At 41.9% G+C, this 19,951-nt stretch overlaps 1 protein-coding gene across 2 annotated transcripts in view; it reads left to right on the top strand.

Moving 5' to 3' along the window:
* Positions 1-18,036, top strand: part of ACSM5 (acyl-CoA synthetase medium chain family member 5) — a 59,382-nt gene extending 41,346 nt beyond the window's left edge. Inside the window, exons 11-15 of one of the 2 annotated variants that reach the window (XM_053554804.1) lie at positions 2,616-2,743; positions 2,829-2,928; positions 4,658-4,777; positions 5,179-5,263; positions 16,881-18,036. In XM_053554804.1, coding sequence (XP_053410779.1) covers positions 2,616-2,743; positions 2,829-2,928; positions 4,658-4,777; positions 5,179-5,262 — 432 coding nt within the window. In that variant the 3' untranslated portion in view covers position 5,263; positions 16,881-18,036. Of the gene's footprint in view, positions 1-2,615; positions 2,744-2,828; positions 2,929-4,657; positions 4,778-5,178; positions 5,264-5,385; positions 6,222-16,880 lie in introns of those variants that run through there. The other variant, XM_053554803.1, reaches the window with a different exon arrangement.
* Positions 18,037-19,951: the final 1,915 nt, after the last annotated feature.

Raw genomic sequence — 19,951 nt, 5'->3', positions numbered from 1 at the left:
AGGCAGCTCTTCCACAGTGATTGCTCCAGCCAGCAGTCCAATGAGAGCACCACTCTGCCCGGTGGCTCAGTCCCCACCCCTGGATGCTGTTCAAGATCATTCATTCACTCAAGCTCTCCCAAGGTAACTCCAGCAAGTGACCACGTACAAAAAAATAAAAAGGTCTTCTCTGAAAACCACCACTGAATCAGCCAGCCCCTGCCAGCTCCAAGCACTCACCTTCTGTGGGGGTTCTCCACTGCTCCCCACCTCTTCATTGGCTCTTGGAATCTCCTGCTGCCTTCCCGTGCCCCTGAAGTGATGTTTCTGGGCAGGGCCCTCCAGCCAGAGGTGGCTGGAGTCCTTTTTCCTGATCTCTCCATAAGTGGCTGCAAAGGAGATGTCTCTAGTCCTCCATCATGCTCTGCCTGGTTATGTGAATGTTCTACTTTACAAGAAAATATTTAATTTTGTTAATGTAGTTATACTGATTCATGCTCTCACAAGATTATAGAGGGTAGGTCACCATGTTCCCTGGACACTTGTGATCCTATTCACTTCCAGGCTGAGTGTCATGGCTTGAATCTTTCTTTTGATTAATTTGGTAATACGTATCCAGGGCTATGAAATTGGTTATACCTTTTGGCTCAGGAATTCCATCTTCAGGAATTGCTACAAAGAAAAGAACTCAAAATGCAAGAAAACCTTTGGTACACAAAGATGTTCACTGCAATATTGTTTATGACTAAAAAAGTGAAAGGAAAACTCAAAATCCAAGAAATGGGTAAGTAAATTAGAATATATTTGCAATCTCGTAGGTATAAAATGGTTTTTCTTGGTATTCTTGATTTGCATTGTCTTTATTTCTAGTGACATTGAATACCTCTTCATATGTTTATTTGTCATTTGAATTACTTGTTTTGGTAACACCTGTCCATGCCTTTTGCCAAATTTTATCGAATCATGTCTCTTTTTGTAATTGATTTATAGGAATTCTTAATATATTCTTGATATTGATCCTTTGTTTTTTTATATGAGTTACAGGTATCTCCAAGTTTGTATTGCCTATTTTTACTTTCTTGGAGGTATTTTTATTAAATACTGGTGTTCATTTTTATGCAATCAAATCAATAATGTTTTCTTTTATTGGTTAGTACTTTTTGTGCCTTATTTATGAAATCACTTTCTATTTTGTGATACAAAATATGTATTCATCTATATTTTCTTCCCACAGTTTTAAAGTTCTGCTTTTGACATTTATGATCCATTGTGATTGCCATTTATATAGCATGAAATAGTTATCTATTTTATTTTTTACCTATTGAAAGGCAGTTTGTTAACTCTTCCTTCCCCAGTAATGTGTCATGCTTACTTTGTAAAATATAAAAGTTTGAAATATTCATAGATAGGATATGACACTTTGTTCATTTCATTGGTCACTTAGTCTATCCTTGTTCTGATACCACAGTCTAATCCACAAGAACATTACCATAACTTTTCATATTGAGTATGGCAAGTCTCTTTGTTACTCAACGTCTTTGGAAGTGTTTTACCTAAGCTTGACCCTTTGCCCATTCATATAAATTTTAAAATCAGCTTGTCAAGTTCCATGAAAATGTTGGTTATGATTTTAGTTGGAGTTGCAGTAAGTCTGTAAATCAATTTAGGGATAATTGACATCTCAATCAAGTCTTTCTATCTTTCCATTTGTTTATATCTTCTTTAATGTTCTATAGAGTTTTAAATTTTCTGCGCACACATCATATAGACTCTGTGTTAGATTTATTTTTAGGTATTGATAACTTACCTATTTTCTTTTTTCTCAGAATATAATTGTTGGATTGAGGTATAACTTACATAAAATAAAATGCACTATGTTAAGTGTGCTAGTCAATGACTTTCAACAAAGGTAGACACCTATGTAACCTCTGCACAGTCAAGATAAGGAGCATTTTTACCACCCTCCAAGGCGCCCTTGCTCCCCTTCACAGTCATTACTCCCTACTCCAGACCTTAGGCAATCAATAAATTGCTAGTTGTCATTATATAGTAATTTTGCTTTTAAAAAAGAAAAAGCTCCTATAAATAGAATCAGAAAAATATTCATTTCTGTGTTTGGCTTCTTTTAATCAGAAAAAAAATGCTTTGTAAGTCTTCCATGTTGTTGCATGTATTAGTATTTGGTTTCTTTTAATTGCCGAGTAGTAGATTTTCCTTTAACACTTTGAGAATCAAAGTTTTATTTTATTTTCTCTTTCCTCTTCTCTTGCTCCCCCCCCCACCCCCAGGGCTCTCTGACCAACCCTTCACTTTCTACGTTCAACGACTCCTGAGCACAAAGAGTATTTGTGTGTTCTTTCATCCTAAAATTCAGGTCCAGTGGTCCTGTGCCTTTCCTCCTGAATTGAACTATGCATTCTGGGACCACTTCTAAGGATGGTAGTGTGTGGCTGCTCTTAATTTCCTAGAAGGTTTCTTCCAATTAAAAGAGAGAGGACCTAGCTTCCTGTCCATTGGGAAATTCTGAACCACCTAGGCTTTGGGATCTGCTGGACATTCTGTTGAAAGGTCTCCAGCCTCCTGCACGGAACTGTAGCTGACCAGATGGTCCTTCATGGGATTTCTCTGTCTTTCAGGACAATCCTGAGAAGACAGCCAGATCAGAACAAGGGGACTTTTACATCACAGGGGATCGAGCCCACATGGACAAAGATGGCTACATTTGGTTCAAGGGAAGAAATGATGATATCATCAATTCTTCAAGGTCAAGCTGTCTTCTCTTTCCTCCTCCCTTTGAAGTTTTAGGGGGTGGGGAGGGCTATTTGAAAGCATTTATTTTTCCCTCCCAGCTACCGGATTGGGCCTGTTGAAGTGGAGAGTGCCCTTGCGGAACATCCAGCTGTCCTTGAGTCTGCTGTGGTCAGCAGCCCGGACCCCATCAGAGGGGAGGTAACCAAGAACATGGCCACCTGCTTCTGTAACCATTAGTGCCCAACAGAGCAAGCAGGAAGGCCCAGATTCCTCCATCTCACTTCCATCCAGATACCGTGAAGTTGGAAGCTGCTATCAGACACACATCCCTTTTAACTAAGCATTTCCTTTGTGTCTTTAGAGACATAAATACTCTCTGGAGGGACACAATGGGAACACTTTGGTTTTATGTGGACACAGAACAGGACCCCAAATAGCCTGACAATGAGGCAGAAGATCTTGGTCATAGGTGCAGGCTCTGTTATCCATCCTGCCCTGTAAAATTTTTGTTTGTAGACAAGGATAGAGTGAGTATATGAGACATGACCGCTGATGTCTTTAACCTGGGAGGGATGGCCAGCTTTAGGGATGCCAGAACTGGCACCCAAAGTGACCCTGATATACCAGAAAGATGAGTCCAATGTAATAAGCTAGGTTTTCACAGGGAAAATGCAAATTCCTTCCTTTGGGTCCCAGAGGAATACATGGATTAGGAAAGATCACCATATAGGCACAACTATGTACTTTTCACTGGCTATATATCCAATAAAATCCTAAGGTATAACACAGTTACTTTATGAAAATTAGTGCAACATCAACCTATTCATAGCTGCATTGTCCAGGGTTCCTGTGGAAATAACTGATTATAGATCTCAAGTCAGACATGCTGAATCATATTAATAGTAACTGAAGATACAGCTCAGTTGCTGGAGAATCTGTGTTTTAGCCAATAGCTCCTTGCCAAGTGATTTCTCAAGGAAATGTGAGGCCATTTTTGTTGAAAGAGGGGGAATGAATTCTATCTATGTTTTGCAGAAATCACACCTGGAAAAGTGGACCAAGCTTTGTATGCTGTGAATTAACTGAGGCAGTGACAAATGTCTGTGTGATCAAAGTTAATCCATGCTGAGTGCTTAGAACAGAGCCTGGCACATAGAAAATGTTCAATAAATGTTTAATAGTTGTGGCAGTAAGAGAAAGCTCTTCCTAAAAGCAAGATATATATGAATATGAAATGAAAATTGGTGCAAGGGCAGTGAGTTGCACCTCAACAGGACATTGTTGATAGAATTTAATGCTTGTATGGATAAGCAGCCAAGTGGCCTTCCATGACTATCAGAAACCATATTCTGTTGTGTTTGAGTTTTGGACTCTTCCTCCTCCCTGGCAGGAGACAGCCTATAGGAAAGATGTGGGCAGAAAAAGCCTAGGTGCAGGATAGCCTCCCTGATGTCTGGAACAGAAGCTGTGCAGCTCAATATTTGCTGTTTGCATATGTTCATATATGTAGTCTCTGAAATACCCACCTTCCCTTGAAAGTGGTTGTTTTCCTCAATCCTGCCTGTTAAAACCCATGCCTACCTACCTTCCTACTTAGGAAAAGCTGGAAGAAAATGGCCATAGGAATTTAGGAAGCTCTTTTCTCTAAAGCATTTGCCATTTTGATTCCTAGTGGTGCCAATTCAGGTATGGGGAGTAGTTTGGGAAACAGGTGAAGGGTCTGAAATCCTTCCACAAAAGTTGATCCACCCAATAATTGATCCTGGAAAGGCAGCAGAAAAACTGGTGTTCATTTTACTAGCTGTGCCCAAGAAACTATAGAACTTTCATTATGGGATGGTAAATGTAGGCACTTATTTAAGACTAGCTTAAGGAGAAAAGAATTGTTACGCACATCTTGATCCTTTCTGGTATCCTCCCCGCATAGGTGGTAAAGGCATTTATTGTCCTTGCCCCTGAGTATACCTCTCATGACCAAAAGGAACTAACCCAGGAGCTCCAGGACCATGTGAAAAGGGTGACTGCTCCCTACAAGTACCCCAGGAAGGTAAACAGACGGGGGTTCCAGAACACAGTAGGCTGGGAAGTCAGATGGGCTCATATGACCTGAGTTTCCACTCAGGGCCAGGCACTGTGCAGATGCAGAAGACCCTGGCTGCTATATCAGCTTTTTTCTGTCTCTCGCTTCACTGGGTCCTTCCCAAAGTACGTTCTATTCTTAAGTCTAAGAAATGGCCTGTGAATCAGACACAGGAGTCGTGAGAGCATGGCAGTAAAAAGTTCATGTGTGCCAGACTCTAGCTGTTTTGCACATTGTCTTCTGGCAAAACCCTGAATCATAGAGCTTTCCACTAAGTGGCAGAAGGTAATGCCTCTTTTAAGAGAAAAATATTTCTTGGAAATAAGGATTTCTAAGTATTTTCTTATTGTTGTTTGTTTGGTCACTAGGTAGCCTTCATTTCAGAACTGCCAAAGACGGTTTCTGGAAAACTCCAAAGGGGAAAACTAAGAAGCCAAGAGTGGGGAAAATGAGGTAAAACCCCAGAAAGGCCCCCAAAGTTTCCAGAAAGAGCTGGTGGCATCACTAGTCAGCTGCCACGTGGAGCATCATCACTGCAACCCCATAGACAGTGACCATGCTCTGTTTCCAAATAGGCATCTCCAGAATCACTGGATGACTCTGGAAGAAAGCAGAACATCACTGCCCTGGAGCCCATTGCTACTATCCCATCTGGCGAATGCTTGGTGGCTTGACATTCCCTCATCTGCCCACTAGTTTTACTAAAAGCTTTCAGTCATTGGCCAAAGGACAGCTTACCACAGCCTTAGGACACTTGTGGTCTTATCCTCTGCCAGTGGGAATATAAAGACTTGACCCTTTGGATGAAACCATGTGTTGATAGTACACAAGACCATAAAATTGATAAGATCCTTTAACTCAGGAATTCTATCTTTGGGAGTCAATACGAAAGAAAGAAATCAAAATGCAGAAAATGTTTGGTGCGCAAAGATGTTTACTGTGGCACTGTTTAAAACTGAAAAACACACACAAGCAAAATCAAAGAACAAGGAAATGGTTAATTAATTATAATTAGTTAATTATAATTAATTATAATTAGTTAATTATAATTAATTATAATAATAACCAACAGTAGATAATGACAATCTAATCATGGTACATTAACTCAACATATTACTTGGCCTTTAAAAATATTTAAGGGCAGTTTACCAAGTCTTGGGAAAAATATAAGCTCTATTAATTTTAAAAATTAGAATAAAAATAAGTGCATAGTGGAGAATCACAACTCTGAAAAATAAAGGAAAACTGTAAATAGTAGTTTTCTTGGAGATTAAGGAGAGAGAGAAAATAATGGGTGGTGGGTTTTTTTCCCCCTTTCTCTTTACATTTCTGTATTTTCCAAATTTTTTGTAAGCAGATAGAACTATTTTAATAAAGCATTATTTCAAGAAAAAAATCTTCCAAAACCACACTCTGCCTCATGTCTAGTTCTTCCTCCACATACTTACACATCGTCTCCTGACACACCTGACTCCCCAGCCAGCCTTTCAACAGGATCACCTCAGTCCAGTGCAGTTCCAGAAAACTACATGCAGCTGTACCAGAGGGGGCCAGGCACCACCATCCACACAGCTCACACTTCCCCACAGCCCTTTCTACCCTTTAAGTCATTGATAGGAACAACCACTGCTACCACGATCACTTTATGGAGAACATATTCTATGGCAGATATGCTAACTTCTTAGGTGAAATCTAATTAAGATATTCTCAACTTTTATTCACTCCCACTCTGCCTTCAAGTATATGGCTCTATCTGAGCACTAACTGTTCTATAAATCAACTCACTTTTAAAAGAAAATGTCAGCTGGGTGTGGTGGCTCATACCTGTAGTCCTAGCACTTTGGGAGGTGGATGTGAGAGGATCACTTTAGGCCAGGAGTTCAAGACCAGCCTGGGCAACATAGTGATGAAACCCTATTTTTATAAAAAGTATTTAAAAAAAAATTAGCCAGGACTGGTGGTGTGGGCTTGTAATCCTAGCAACTCAGGAGGCTGAAGCCAGGAGCTTGAGGTTATAGGGAGCTATGATTGCACCACTGCACTCCAGCCTGGGTGGCAGAGCAAGATTGTCTCAAAACCAAAATTAAATTAAAAAATAAAAGAAAATATCTTCATGTTAAGCAATATAGTATTCATGGAAAGACAAATCTGGAAAGCTATAATTTCTTTCTAATGCAAATCAAAATAGCTGTGACCATGAAAACTGGTCTAAAATCATCTTGTAAAACCCACCTAAGGGAAAACTGATCTAGTTTGATTCTCTCTGTAACTCTAAGACCAACGAGTGGGAGGGGGTGAATTCTGGGATGCAGCTCCTCTCTGTGAAACTCACCTTTTATAAAATTATAAAAAGCAAGAGAGGGAAGAGAGATGACTGACTAGAGACATCAGCTGCTGATCGTGGTGGCAGAGGGAAGAAAGGGTTCAGATAATGGAGGGGTGGGGGTGGGAAGGGCACAGCCCTAATGTAGTTGGGGGGAGGCAGGTACCACAATCTCCCAGAGATTTCATGGAAGAAGTTGTAAATTAGAACAGAAAGAAAAAAGATATTGGCAGAGATTAATCCAGGAGAAGCTCAGAGCTTGGTGGAAAGAGGGTAGGTGGGGGGTTTGTTTCTCCCACCCTCACGAGACAAAGGGCTGCTGCAACCACTGAACTGGAACATCTTGAAAATAAAGCATCCGGCTCCCAGCCCCTTCAGGGTGGGCCATGCGGACACAGCCAAGAGCTGAGATGGCATGGCGGACCCCACACGGACTTTACTGCCCAAAGAGTCCCTTTGTCCACCCCAGGGAGCTTCAGCCCTTCCATTTTCACATCACCTGTTCCACACAAATAGTTCCCAACTCCTGCCTGAAAGGGGTGGCCTTGCAAAAATAAAAGGAAAATAGCTAATGCTGCTATTTCTTAATATCAGTTAAAGATTAATACTGTGAGTTCTCCTGCTAACAGGCACGTGGCAGGAGTTGTTTTGCTCAACTTCTGAAAAGAGCTGAACAGATGGAAAAGAAGTGTAAATCTTTCTCTTTCAAGATTTTTTTTTTTTTTTAAGAATCTCCTTTTACAGAGTTCCTGAATAAACAGCAGGAGAATGAGCTAAAGCCTTAACCATATCTGGAGGGCAGAGTCACATATCCCACAATAGATGCCCCCATTTCAAAGAAAAGGTAGGGGAGCCAACTCTTGGAGTAGATTCAGAGGTTTCTCAACTGTACCCTGCCGTTTCACAACTCCCTTAGACAGCCCCAGTAGCTGGATTGCCAGGTCAACACAGCTTCCTTTTTCCACCTCTGTGCTGTTTTTTTCCCCCTCACCCAGAGAAAAGTAAATAAATCTCTTCTTTCTATCCTAATCTTTGTCTGGAGAAATCTTTCTCAAAACCCTTATTCACTAGGTCTCCACCTTAACACTGCCCAGACTGTGGTGGGCCCTAGAGAATTTGTGTGATCCCAGAGCTTGGACCAGCCAGGGAGAGGGAACAAAGGGCTGCAGGGAGGGCTCTCCACTCAGACTTTCTTCCTCCCCAGGCCTTCCCTCACCCAGTGTGGCCAAAAGGAATCCAGGAATCTCAAAAGTGACTGTCCCCCTCAGGATTCTGAGGTTTCCACAGAAAGACTGGGGCCCACCCCTTTCCCTCTGAGGAACTGCAATGGACCTAGGTGAAAGGGGTGGCCTTACAAAAATAACAAGAAAATACCTAATCCTGCAATTTGCTAACATCAGTTAAATATGAATGCTATAAATTTTCTTGCTGGGGACCCTCCAGATTTTCACAAACCATTGACAAATCCAACAGACCAAAAGGAAATGTAATTTTTTTTCTTCTTTACATTTCCGCAGTTCTTTTGTCTTTTAGAATTTGTTCACGTAAGCCTCAGGAGATTCCTGAGTGCCTGGACTGAGGAATAATGGAATGTGAACAATCAGGCCTCAGGATTGGGAACACCTGGAAAAGTGTCTGTCCTCAGCCTTGCCAGAGGAAAAAACGGACACAGAATCCCCATTCACAATACCTTATAAGTTTGACTATGATTACTCTTTTTGTCTCCTTTGCATTCAGTACCCACTGGACCTCCATGTGGCTTTCTTCCCTTCTTTCTCTGGGATGCCAGGCCATTCTCTCCATCCCTAGTCTCAGTCTTCCCTTCTCTCACTCCCTGCTCTCTGCTCTCCTTTCTCATCTCTTCCCCCTACTCTCTTCCCTCTCCTTAATATAAAATCAACTTAGACTTTTATATCTTAATCTTAGGCTGGAGAAATTCTTTTCTCATCCCATGCACTCAGCACCTACTGAGGTTTCTCAAACCTGTTGTTGGAGATCAGGGGTTCCAGTCTCCCAAACCCAGTTCACGTGGCTCAGTTACTTGCCTGAACCAGAAAGTTCAACAGAGGCACGGCTATAATTGAAAGCAAAAGTGAGTGGAAATGGAAAATAAAATCGAAGCAGCACAGGCAGTGTGAGTAGAGAGCATAGGCAGAGGGCAAGTGTGAATAGAAAGTAAAAGTAGCCAGGCAGGTGGCTCACACCTGTAATCCCAGCACTGTGGGAGGCTGATAAGGGAGAACTTCTTGAGTTCAGGAGTTTGAGATTTGCCTGAGTGAGAGTGAGACCCCAAGTCCTAAAAAAATGGAAAAACCTGGACAGGCACCATGGCAAGTGTCTGTAATTCAAGCGGCTTCCAGAGGCTGAGGTAGAGAGATGCCCACGGCCCAAGTCTGAGGTTGCAGTGAGCTATAATGCCATTGCACTCTGCTCAGGGCATAGGGTGGGACTCTGTCTCAACAACAAAAAAGACAAGAAAGAAAGAAAGAAAGAAAGAAAGAAAGAAAGAAAGAAAGAAAGAAAGAAAGAAAGAAAGAAAGAAAGAAAGAAAGAAAGAAAGAAAGAAAAACAGTAACCTGCACAAGTTTCAGTGTAACAAAGAGAAATGTTATTTAAGAAGAACAAAGAGAAAGTTTAGAGCTGGAAGTGAGTCTCCTTCATTACGGAGAAAAGGTGAGAGAGAGAAAAGACCTGTTCTCCTAGACCTCACCCTTCTTGGGTATCCTCTCTCATTACCCCCTTTTGAGACTCCAATATATTTTAATTTGGGGTCTCAATATCAGCTTGTTTCTTCAGGTGCCAGTATTAATTAATTTTCAGCACTGAAGATTTAGGGTCTGTGACTCTTCTTGGGTTCTCTACTCAGGCCTTCATAGTACTGTGGTGGTGGGCTAATATACATATGAGTTTTTACTTTTCCCTGTGACATTTCCCCGCCCCTTTTCCCAAAATCCGAAGTCTAATTAAGACAAGTCCCTCATGGAGTTTCCTCAGGCTTCAACTGTGTATTGACCAGCCAGCTCCCAGTATGTGGCTGGAGCAGGGTATGTTGACTGTCTTAAAAGTTACCTTTACTTTCCAAGGGGCAGTGAAGCCCTATTCAGCCAGCTGTGATGACTCCAGGTGAGGATTCCTTCTACCTTCACTGCCATGCGTGTGGTCAGGATGATGGTGTAAAGTCCTTTATACCTTGGTTTCGGGGGGACCAGTTTCTGATTCTAGACCTAGACTTGGTCCCCTTAATCCTCTAGCAAGAAAGGATGTACAGACACAAAAGACTAAACAAAACATGGTTAATTACTCCAGAGGACATTTACCTTGCTACTCTTTCTAGGGTTTTTGTCTACTCAGTTTAGTCTTTCCCAGTTCTTTTAAGAGCTCCTGCTAAATTGCAGAGGATTGACAGAGGCCTCCTTGAACAACACCCATGGCAAGGCCTGTATCTAATTGAACTTTGCTTCCTGGCAGTTTACTAATTTCTGTTCTTATTGTCCTGTTCATGCACTTTATCCTGTCTAAGCTTTGAGGCCTATAAGTTATTCAAAGCTTTAGCTTATTATTTGTACTAGTTCAGTTATGAAGGCTAACCCATCGCCAAATTTAAACCAGAGTGGCAACCTAAATCATGGGATGATTTCTTTGGGCAATACTTTTACTACTTCAGCAGTCCTTTTTATCCTGGTGGAGAAGGCTTTTACTTATTCCAAGTCTAATAGACCATCACCAGCAAGTACTTGGCATTTCAGTAAAGTCTACCTGGAAGTTCTCAAAGGGCATTGCTCCATACGACTGGGTTCCTGGGGGTATCGTTAGTCCTTGGTGCATGTTGAACTGGCTGCAGGTGACACTCTGTAGACTGACAGTTTTGGCCAAGGCTGCCAGGTGGGAGATGTAGAGGTACTGGCCCACCAACTTTATCAAATAGTCCTGTCACCACGGTGGCTCCTAGAACCTGGGGGACTGCTACTCATCCATGTGACATCTTTATCCATTCCCCTTCCATTTCCTGGCTCCTCTCCACTGCCAACTGTTACTTCTCTTCCTGGGAGTAGATAAGTGAGAGCTCCAGAACCCAGGGGATGAGGGAAACCACTCACAACACCTGGTCCAGTTTGGATGCAGCCCTTTTTTTTTTTTTTTTGCCTCAGTACTGACCCTTGTGTTCCCTTTAGGGATGGTGGAAGCATCTCCTTGATGTCCACGACAGTGCATCACTGCCACCTTCCGGGGTTTCCATACTGCCTCTAGTAACTGAAGTATCTCCTGCTGATACTTAATGTCCTTTTCCCCAGAATTTAATAGTCCCCTCCCCTTGTGCAATGCCCTGTGTACTTGGAGAGTCAGAAAAGCATTCACATTTTTCCCTTGACTTAGTTCTAAGGCTCAAGTCAAGGCAATTAACTCAGTCTTCTGAAGCAATTTTCCTTGGGATAGGGGCTTAGCCTCTACAGTCTCTGTTAAGGTAACCATTGTATACCCAGCCTGCTGCTCACCTTGCACTGTCATGTAACTTCTTCAGTCTACATACAAGTCCCAGTTTGCAAATGTCCAAGGCTGGTCACACAAGTCAGGTCTGCTAGAATACTATACATTCTCTATAACTTCCATATAGTCATACTTACTCTCTTCCACTGACTGGAAGGAGTGTGGCTTGGTCAAGGTGTTCTTACATTAGAGAGCCAAAAATGTTCTTTAGTGTCCAGTAAAGTGACCACAGAGTGGGGTACATTTACTCTGAGATTCTGCCTGAGAGTCAGCTTATCAGCTTCTTGCACAAGGAGACCCATAGTGGCTAGAGCCCGTAAGCATAGTGGCCATCGTTTTGCCACTCTATCCAACTGTTTAGAGAGGTAAGCTACAGGCCTTGGTCAGGACCCAATCAGCTGTGTTAACACACCTACAGACATCTTTCCTCTCTCTCCACACAGAGTGAAGGGCTTTGCCAAGTCTGGTAGCCCCAATGCAGGTACATTTATCAGCCTCATCTTTAGCTGGGAGAAGGCAAGTTCCTGTTTTCCTCCCCATTCTAAGGGCTCTCCTTCCTCTCCTTTAGTTGCCTCATATAAGGGCTTAACCAAGATGGCAAAGTTGGGGATCCAAAGATGACAAAAGCTGACTGCACCAAAGAATTTCTGAACCTGCTTTCAGCTTGTGGGGGTGGGGAGATGATTAATGACCTGCCTCCATTTCATGCCTAGATACCTCTCCCCCTTCTGGATAGTAAATCCTAGATAACGTACTTGCTGCTGGCAAATCTGGGCCTTTCGTTTGAACACTTTATAGCCACATACCTCTAGATGTCATAAAAAAACAGTCCATGCCTCAGGCACAGCCCTCCTGGGTAGGGTACCCTAAAAGGAGATCATTGACATATTGGAGCAGCACACATTCTAATTCCTCAGCCAGGAATTTCTGGAGGTCACGAGCCAGTGCGTCTCCAAAAATTGTGGGTGTTTTGAACCCCTGTGGCAACCTGGATCACAGGTTGTACTGGATCACAATTTCTGTGTCTGGTCTCTCCCACTGGAAATCAAACAGCCTCTGGCTTCTCAGAGCCAGACTTATACTGACAAAGGCATCATTTAAGTCTAGGCAAGTAGGACACAGTCTGGGAGTAGACTCAGCAGAGTATATGGATTAGGCACAGTAGTATGAAGTGTTACAGTTACACCATTTACTGGGAAATTCTCATTTTAGGTTTTAATTTTTCCTGAGGTATCTATATAGACATAGTAGACAACATTTAGTACTGCACAAATTTTTCCAGTGTAGCCAACAGGTGACCTTTGTTGAGTCTTAAGGCTTCAGAGTAAATATAACTATTATATATAATTCTATACTCTTTGGCCAGTGTCTTAGTCCCATTAACAGATCCATTTACTAAAACAGTTATGTCTCATTTTATGAGTCGACAGTACAGACAAGCCTGGAATTTAATACAGGTGGGCCACAGCCTTGTTTCTCTTTGAATCATTTTTCTCTCTCCAATTTTTCTCTTTACTAAAGACAAAGTATAAGAGAACTAACTTAGTTGCCAAAATAAATTGTACCATCAGTATACTGAGTCTGATTATTTGTATAAAGTACAGTAAGAATAATTAATTATTAGCCATATAGGCTCTCCTTTCCTTTAAAATTGGCTTTGCTGGAACATTTTATAAGGAATCTCAGGCTGGACTTTTTTGAACACCTTTCATCAGCCCAGGTTTCATCTGTTGCCATTAGATACCTGTATGCACTGGGTAAATTCCTTTTCTCTCGAGGTCCCCAAGCACATTTCAATTCCTGGATCTGTCAGCAAGTGACCTTCGTTACTTACCACAGATCAGGAAATGTTACGGATGGGTATCTGGCCAGTTTTCCAAAGGGCTTTTTTCATTGGCCTTATAAAGTCAACCTTAATTCCTTAACACAGGCTGGGCACCTCTGGAAATGCTATTCCAGTCAAAGCCTTGGTAAAATAACCAGTGCCTTCATCATGTCCTATAGAACAAAACAGATTCTTATTGAACTTATGCAAATAACTGTATTGTCAGAAATTAAGAATACTTACAAATGGCTTTCAAATTCTGGAGAAATCAAGGAGAGAGAAAAAAGGCATGTTTCAAATTCTGCTCATAAGTACATACATTGCTTGAAAAGCTACAAATAGCTCAAAAGACAGAAAATTATTTTCTTGACTTCTGGAAAACAGTACACAGAAAGAATCAACAATATTTTCAACAAAAAGTCATAACAAACTAGCCCAGTTCCATGTAACTGATTTCTGTTCTGTTTGAAGTTAGCAATTCTCATAGACATGTTAACTTTCCAATGAAAGTTCTACAAGTCTGCTTTTAGTCTGAAGGTACTCAATTTCCAAAGACATCAGTAATTTGAATTCAAGAGAATTCGTCAGTCTCTCTTAATATTTCTTTTTCCTTTTAGGATAAACTTTGGACTCAGCCAGTTAAACAAAAAACACTTTATTTTTTAGATGAATTAAAATTATTACCAGCAATATATGTTAGGACAGACCAATGTCTTATATGTTAGGACAAACCAATGATTTATAGGTTTATAAATTAGGACAACAAATGCTTTATAATCTTGGAACATATATATAACCATAACCCATACAAAATTAATCGCCATTTCATATTTGACAATGTTTCCTATACATTTTTAATAAATCAAATAAGTTTAATTTGTTTTCTTATGACTTTCAGTGGTCTTGATATTTCAAGAAGACAAAATTTAGAGTTATGCTTTTTTGTTGTTGTTGTTGTTGTTGTTGGCTCGGGCCGAGTTCAAACCCGCCAGCCTCAGTGCATGTGGCCAGCACTGCAACCACTGCACTACGGGCACCAAGCCCCAAATTTAGAGTTTTGATTTTGGAAGGTTTGTCAAATATCAAAGGCCTAGAATATTGGTTCAAATAAGATTACAAGACAAAAGATTTTAAAAGAAATATATAGCCAACTGGATCACATGTAAATTCTTTTACAAATTCTCTTTTATGAGCTTCATTTAACCTGCACAGACAACCTACAAACATTCTAAACTTTCTTTGATTTTTGCCTTGCCTTTCACTTTCTTACACAACAAAGAGAGACATCTATGTTTTAGGACAAAATTTATCACACAAGATTCTTTCTTTACACAATGCCATTCTCCTTTGTCTAATTTCTCTTACTCTCAAAAACTCACTTCCTACAAAACAGGATCCCAGCTTACTATGAAGTCACCCATTCACTCAGCCAAACTGATAATTAGAAGGTTTAAAAGGCAAGAATATTATCCTTTGACAAAGACTCAGTTTCCCCAACAATTTAAACAACCAAGTTATTACATTTTACAAATGAAAGACATATTATGAGATGTAACATTGATACAGAATTTTCCCACTCAGGGCTGGACAGGGAACCCCCATTTTTCAGGCTCAGGTATGCTCAGATATCAGACTCCCATCTCCAGGTACAAACCCTCTGAGCCCCAGAAAGGTCATAAACAAAGCAGCCTGAAACCTTTTGGATGGCTCCACCCTGACTAAGGAGCACACACCCTAATCCCCCCCCCCCAGACCAAAACCACAGCAAAGACCTAATAACCTTGTCCAAGGTGAGGGGCTGCATTCATTCATTTGCTAGAACACCCATTCAGTTTGTAAAGGTATTTTTCCATCTACCAAATCCTGGCCAAAATATCTCTCAGGGCCAATTATTTACCCCTAGACAAAGGAAGGGAGGAGGCCCAGGAAACCTCTGACCTGGGCCTCCTCCCCTCTTAAAGAAGCTGTTCACCTTGAAGGCCTGTTGCTGATATGGATACAGCCCTATTCTGCAAGAGATTTACACTCTCTCCCCCAGATTTTCAAGGGTCATCCAGAGCTCACCAGACTACCTGAACTGCAACATTTTCCAAGGCCCAGCTCCTCTGCCAAGAGTTTTGGCACTCTCCACTCCCTGTGCATGCCCCTCAGTCCAACAAAAATCCCATTTTATTGCTGATCTGTGGCCCATGGGCTTAATTCTCAAATTCCTGAGACCAAAGACTTACTGAAGAAATTCCAGTAACAAAACTACAACAACATCCTTTCTAGTTTCTTGTTATTTCCCCCCAAGACCCACATGGCCATGTGGCCGCTGCCCAAGACAGAAATTGGAAAACCTGGAACTTCCAGTTTCTCTCAGAATAGCCAGGGGACAAAGTTGAAGCAAGGAAGAAGGGCCCACTCACACAAGCATTTCACCCTGTTAATGGGGGGTGGGGTGTGAAACCCCACCTATTGTTACCTGTCTCTGTCAGTCTCCAAGCACTCACATGCACACAATTCCAACCCATTTCTTAACCTGGGCAGTCTCGATTTCCCACTCGAGCTGCCACTTAGCCATAGAAGGCAAACCAACACTCCCCTAGGCCCTGTGAAGGTGAGGGGAGGTCCAACTCTACCCTCAGAGTTCTCCCAAGTCACACCACATCCTCACACCCTCACACACTTCTCAACAGACCTGCCAGCGATCTAATGCCCAAGGAGTTGATCAGGCTCCTTCTTCCACTAAAACTGTAGTGGGACCCCAAGATCGATCATACCTTGCCTTAGATGTCTCTCTGTGTAGGTACCTGTTCCTGCATGCCAGTTCCTCCCAGTGTTTGACTCCTTGAGACCTGCTGAGGGACGTCCTTTCTCCACCCAGCCAAGGCATCCACAGAGGGAGGCAACTACTGAGGTGCGCTCAGTGGTTCATGTCACCCAGGCCGATCAGGGGTCCCCATGTGGGTGTACAGAGGATTGGTGGCTACTACCAGGTGCGTGTTCTCTCCAAGGAAGATCTTGCTTCCTGGTCAGGGAACCAAAAAATATTGCAGAAAGATGAGTCCCAATGGAAAGAAAGAGTACCCAAACACTACGTTTATAAGAGGAAGGGCTTTATTCACCACAGAGTTTATGGCATAGAAGAATTCCAAATGGCCATGCTCCCCAACTGGCTTAGTCTTTCTCTTTTTATTGACAGTCAAAAAGTTCCACCCCACAGGGACCCTTCTCATTGGCCAGTTTGAATCAAGTGGGAGATGCTATTCCAGCCCTTACAGAACTACAGGATTTCACAGAACTTGGAAATTTCCAAGTTCTAGGAAGTTAAGTTTACAAATTCCCAAGAGCTAAGACAACATGAAGAGGACTCCACAGGTATATCCTTGTGGTCTCCTTGAGAAGACCTATTCTCCTAGACCTCACTCTTCTTGGGTATCCTCTCTCAACTACAGATCCCAGGGCTAACCAGGGAGCTGCTCAGATTTTGCACGAAGACACTGCACCTAAGAACAGGTGCAGCAGAGATCTGGTAGCTTCTGGTCCTGAGTTTCTACACCTCACACCATCCTGAAGACTTAGTTGCACAGTATTAGGTCAGCTCAAGATTAAGCTTTCCAGCAGTAGCTTTTGCATCATCCCTGTTGGGCCAGGAGGGGGAAAACAGAACAAATGCTTCCTGGTGTTGTGCCCTGTGACTGGGGGACCCAAGCTCCCCTCCCCCACATTTGGGGTCTGAGCAGAGGAGAAGCCTCAGATGCCACAAGCACCACCTGGAAAACCTTGGGCAACTACATCAGTGGGGATTTTGTCAAGGAAGAATGGGGAGAACTCTGGCAGACCAGGAGCCCTGGGCCCCCTCTGCAGAACCCTGGGCAGTTGGGACAACCTCCTGCCTGCACAACTGTGCTTCAGCAGTCTCTGCCCTGGGGGAACAGCCCCCCAACTGTACCCAGAGGTCTGCAGTGGTGAATTACATTTGGACACCCAACTTAATCTCTGAGTTGATGCTTTTTGTGCAGCAATATGATTGGACTGTTACTGTAAGTGAAGTATCTCCAGGATGGAAAAAGAAATACCACATGTACTCTCTAATTGGAGCTAACCAATGTGCACACAGAGAATTAAAAGTCATCAGTAATCAAGCATGGGAGAGCAGGGAAGGAGGGACAGAAAACTACCTAACAGGTATAATGAACACTGTTCATGTGATGGGCACACTTATAGCCATGACTCAGCATTACAAATCTATCCATGTAACAAAAACATATTATGTGAAACATATTAAATACTTATGAAATATACATGAAACCTATTAAGTGCTCCCTTCATATTTTGAAATAAAATAAAGTGAAAGACAGAAAAAAATACTTTCCTCTTTTCTGATTCTATGTTGATATTTAATTTGTGAAATTTCTATGTAAGTAAATGTTTTACAAAGTGACCATTAAATGAGTATTTTTTTCTAATTCCTATTTTGAATCAAATATAACACTTAAGTATTAACAAATAAAGTATTTGTTAAAAAGGAAAAAAGTGAAATTAATAAAAGGCTATAAGATGGGAACTGAACTCTGCAACAGAATGGGCATATTTAAAATAAATATCTAACCAGACGTTGTTCCCTAGCTTTCTTTCCTATAATCAATACTCAAGAGTCATAGCTGGTAATAAAGATTCTTAGCTTTCTGTATTGCTCCTACAAATAACATCATCACCCTTGTGAAACCTAAGGCTGATCTTTGAGATATCTTCCAGATTCTGCATTTCAGCTGACCAGTCAACCTAACCAGACTACTGGCCCATAGCTCAATGAGACCAGTGGCCCATAGCAAGGAACCAACTCAACTGGTGGCATGACCTGAGAACTTGCTCAGTGCAAGAAGACAATGCTTATTTCTTGACCCTATGACTTCATCCTTGGCTGATCAGCAGACCCAGTTGTCTGCCAAACTCTCTTGGAAAACCCTGGCTCCCAAATCCTTATAGAGTGGGTTTAAAAATTCCTACTGTTGCCTCACAAGGTACCTACATTATTAAATTCTTTCTCCACTGTAACCTATTATCTCAGTGTACCAACTTCCTCTTGAGCATTGGGCAATGAAATTAGTTGGGCTGTAAAATCTGGGTCTCAGTTCCCTTTTCTGTGGGAATCAATGACCCTGCCAAGGGTCTGGCCCAGCTTTCTAGTTCCATGTCTTTTCTGCCCTCTCCTTTCCTTACTAAAATCTTCTTCATCCTTCTACTTTGACTCATCTTGTTCCGAGGTCTCAGCTCTAAGGCTCAGCTTTTAAGTCACTTCCTCCATAAAGCTTCCCCTGACACCCATGGCAGGGATCATTTGGAGATCCTGGAACATACCACCTGATGACATGACAGCAGAAATAATGCTTACATTGTGTGAGCTGGGTTTGATAGGCTGGACTCAGAAAAGAGCTTTTTACTTTTTCCTCACCTAAAAGACTTTGTATTCTTAGGCAGATCCCTCATCTTTTTCATTCTTTCTGAGTTGTCAATTTTAAGTATAAAATTTTTAGTCCAAACTAAATCAAAACTTAAATCCAGCTTAGAGCTTCTCCATAGCCCAGCCTCACCCAAGTTCTGCTCTGCTCTTTCATACTTCCTCACTTTTGCTTTCTCTCCTCCTCTGGGTCTGGTGGGGATTAGAAATGTGGGTAAAGGGCTGAGATACAACTCCATCAGTCACAACATTGCCCTGATGTGAGAAACTCCCTCATCAGCTGATCTCTCAGAGCTCCCCTCTTGGGTCCTCCTCCAGTGGTATATCTCCCTTTCCTCTCCTTTTCGTGTGCCCCTTTCCTGGGCAGGCAGCTGATCAAACATGGTGGTCTATAATGGTGCCCACTGGTCCACTAGCCAAATATTCCTCATCTTTGCCTTGCCAAACACTGAAAGTTTAGGCTCCTTCCGAGAACCTTTTTACTCTCTGGGGACATCATGGGGTGAATCAATAGGTTTTTGGAACTCAGGAAGCATCCAGTGAGGGTAGAGGGATATTTGGGTGAAACAACTGTTTCCACTCTTCAGTGCAAGAACATAGATACTCTGGAACCAGACTGCCTGACATCTGAATTCCTGTTCCTGCACTTTTCAGCTTTGCAGCACTAAGCATGCTATTTAACCTCTTTATACTTCATTATTCCAATCTATAAATTGGAAGTGATAAATAGGTGATAAATGCTATTTAACCTCTTTACACTTCATTATTCCAATCTATAAATTGGAGGTGATAAATAGCAACCCATTGGGTTATTTTGAGAATCAAATGAGTTTATATTTATAAAGCATATAGACCAATCCCAGGCAAAGTATGTTAGTAGTTGTTACCAGTACAAGTTATTTTCTTGAAGTACCTGCTTACCTGTCCTGTAATGGAACACAGTCCCTCAGGCTTGCCTAAAAGATCAACAATTCCCTTCCACCAGGCTCACCTGCTGGTTCTGTCAGTAGCCTTCACTCAGACACAGGCAGCAGGTGGATAAAATTCCAAAGTCAAGTTGGGGCC

The sequence above is a fragment of the Nycticebus coucang genome, chromosome 12 (genome assembly GCF_027406575.1).
Source record: "Nycticebus coucang isolate mNycCou1 chromosome 12, mNycCou1.pri, whole genome shotgun sequence".
NCBI classification, from domain to species: Eukaryota; Metazoa; Chordata; class Mammalia; order Primates; family Lorisidae; genus Nycticebus; species Nycticebus coucang.
The sequence above is the reverse complement of the archived record's forward strand: the minus strand, read 5'-3'. Positions and strand labels throughout refer to the sequence as shown.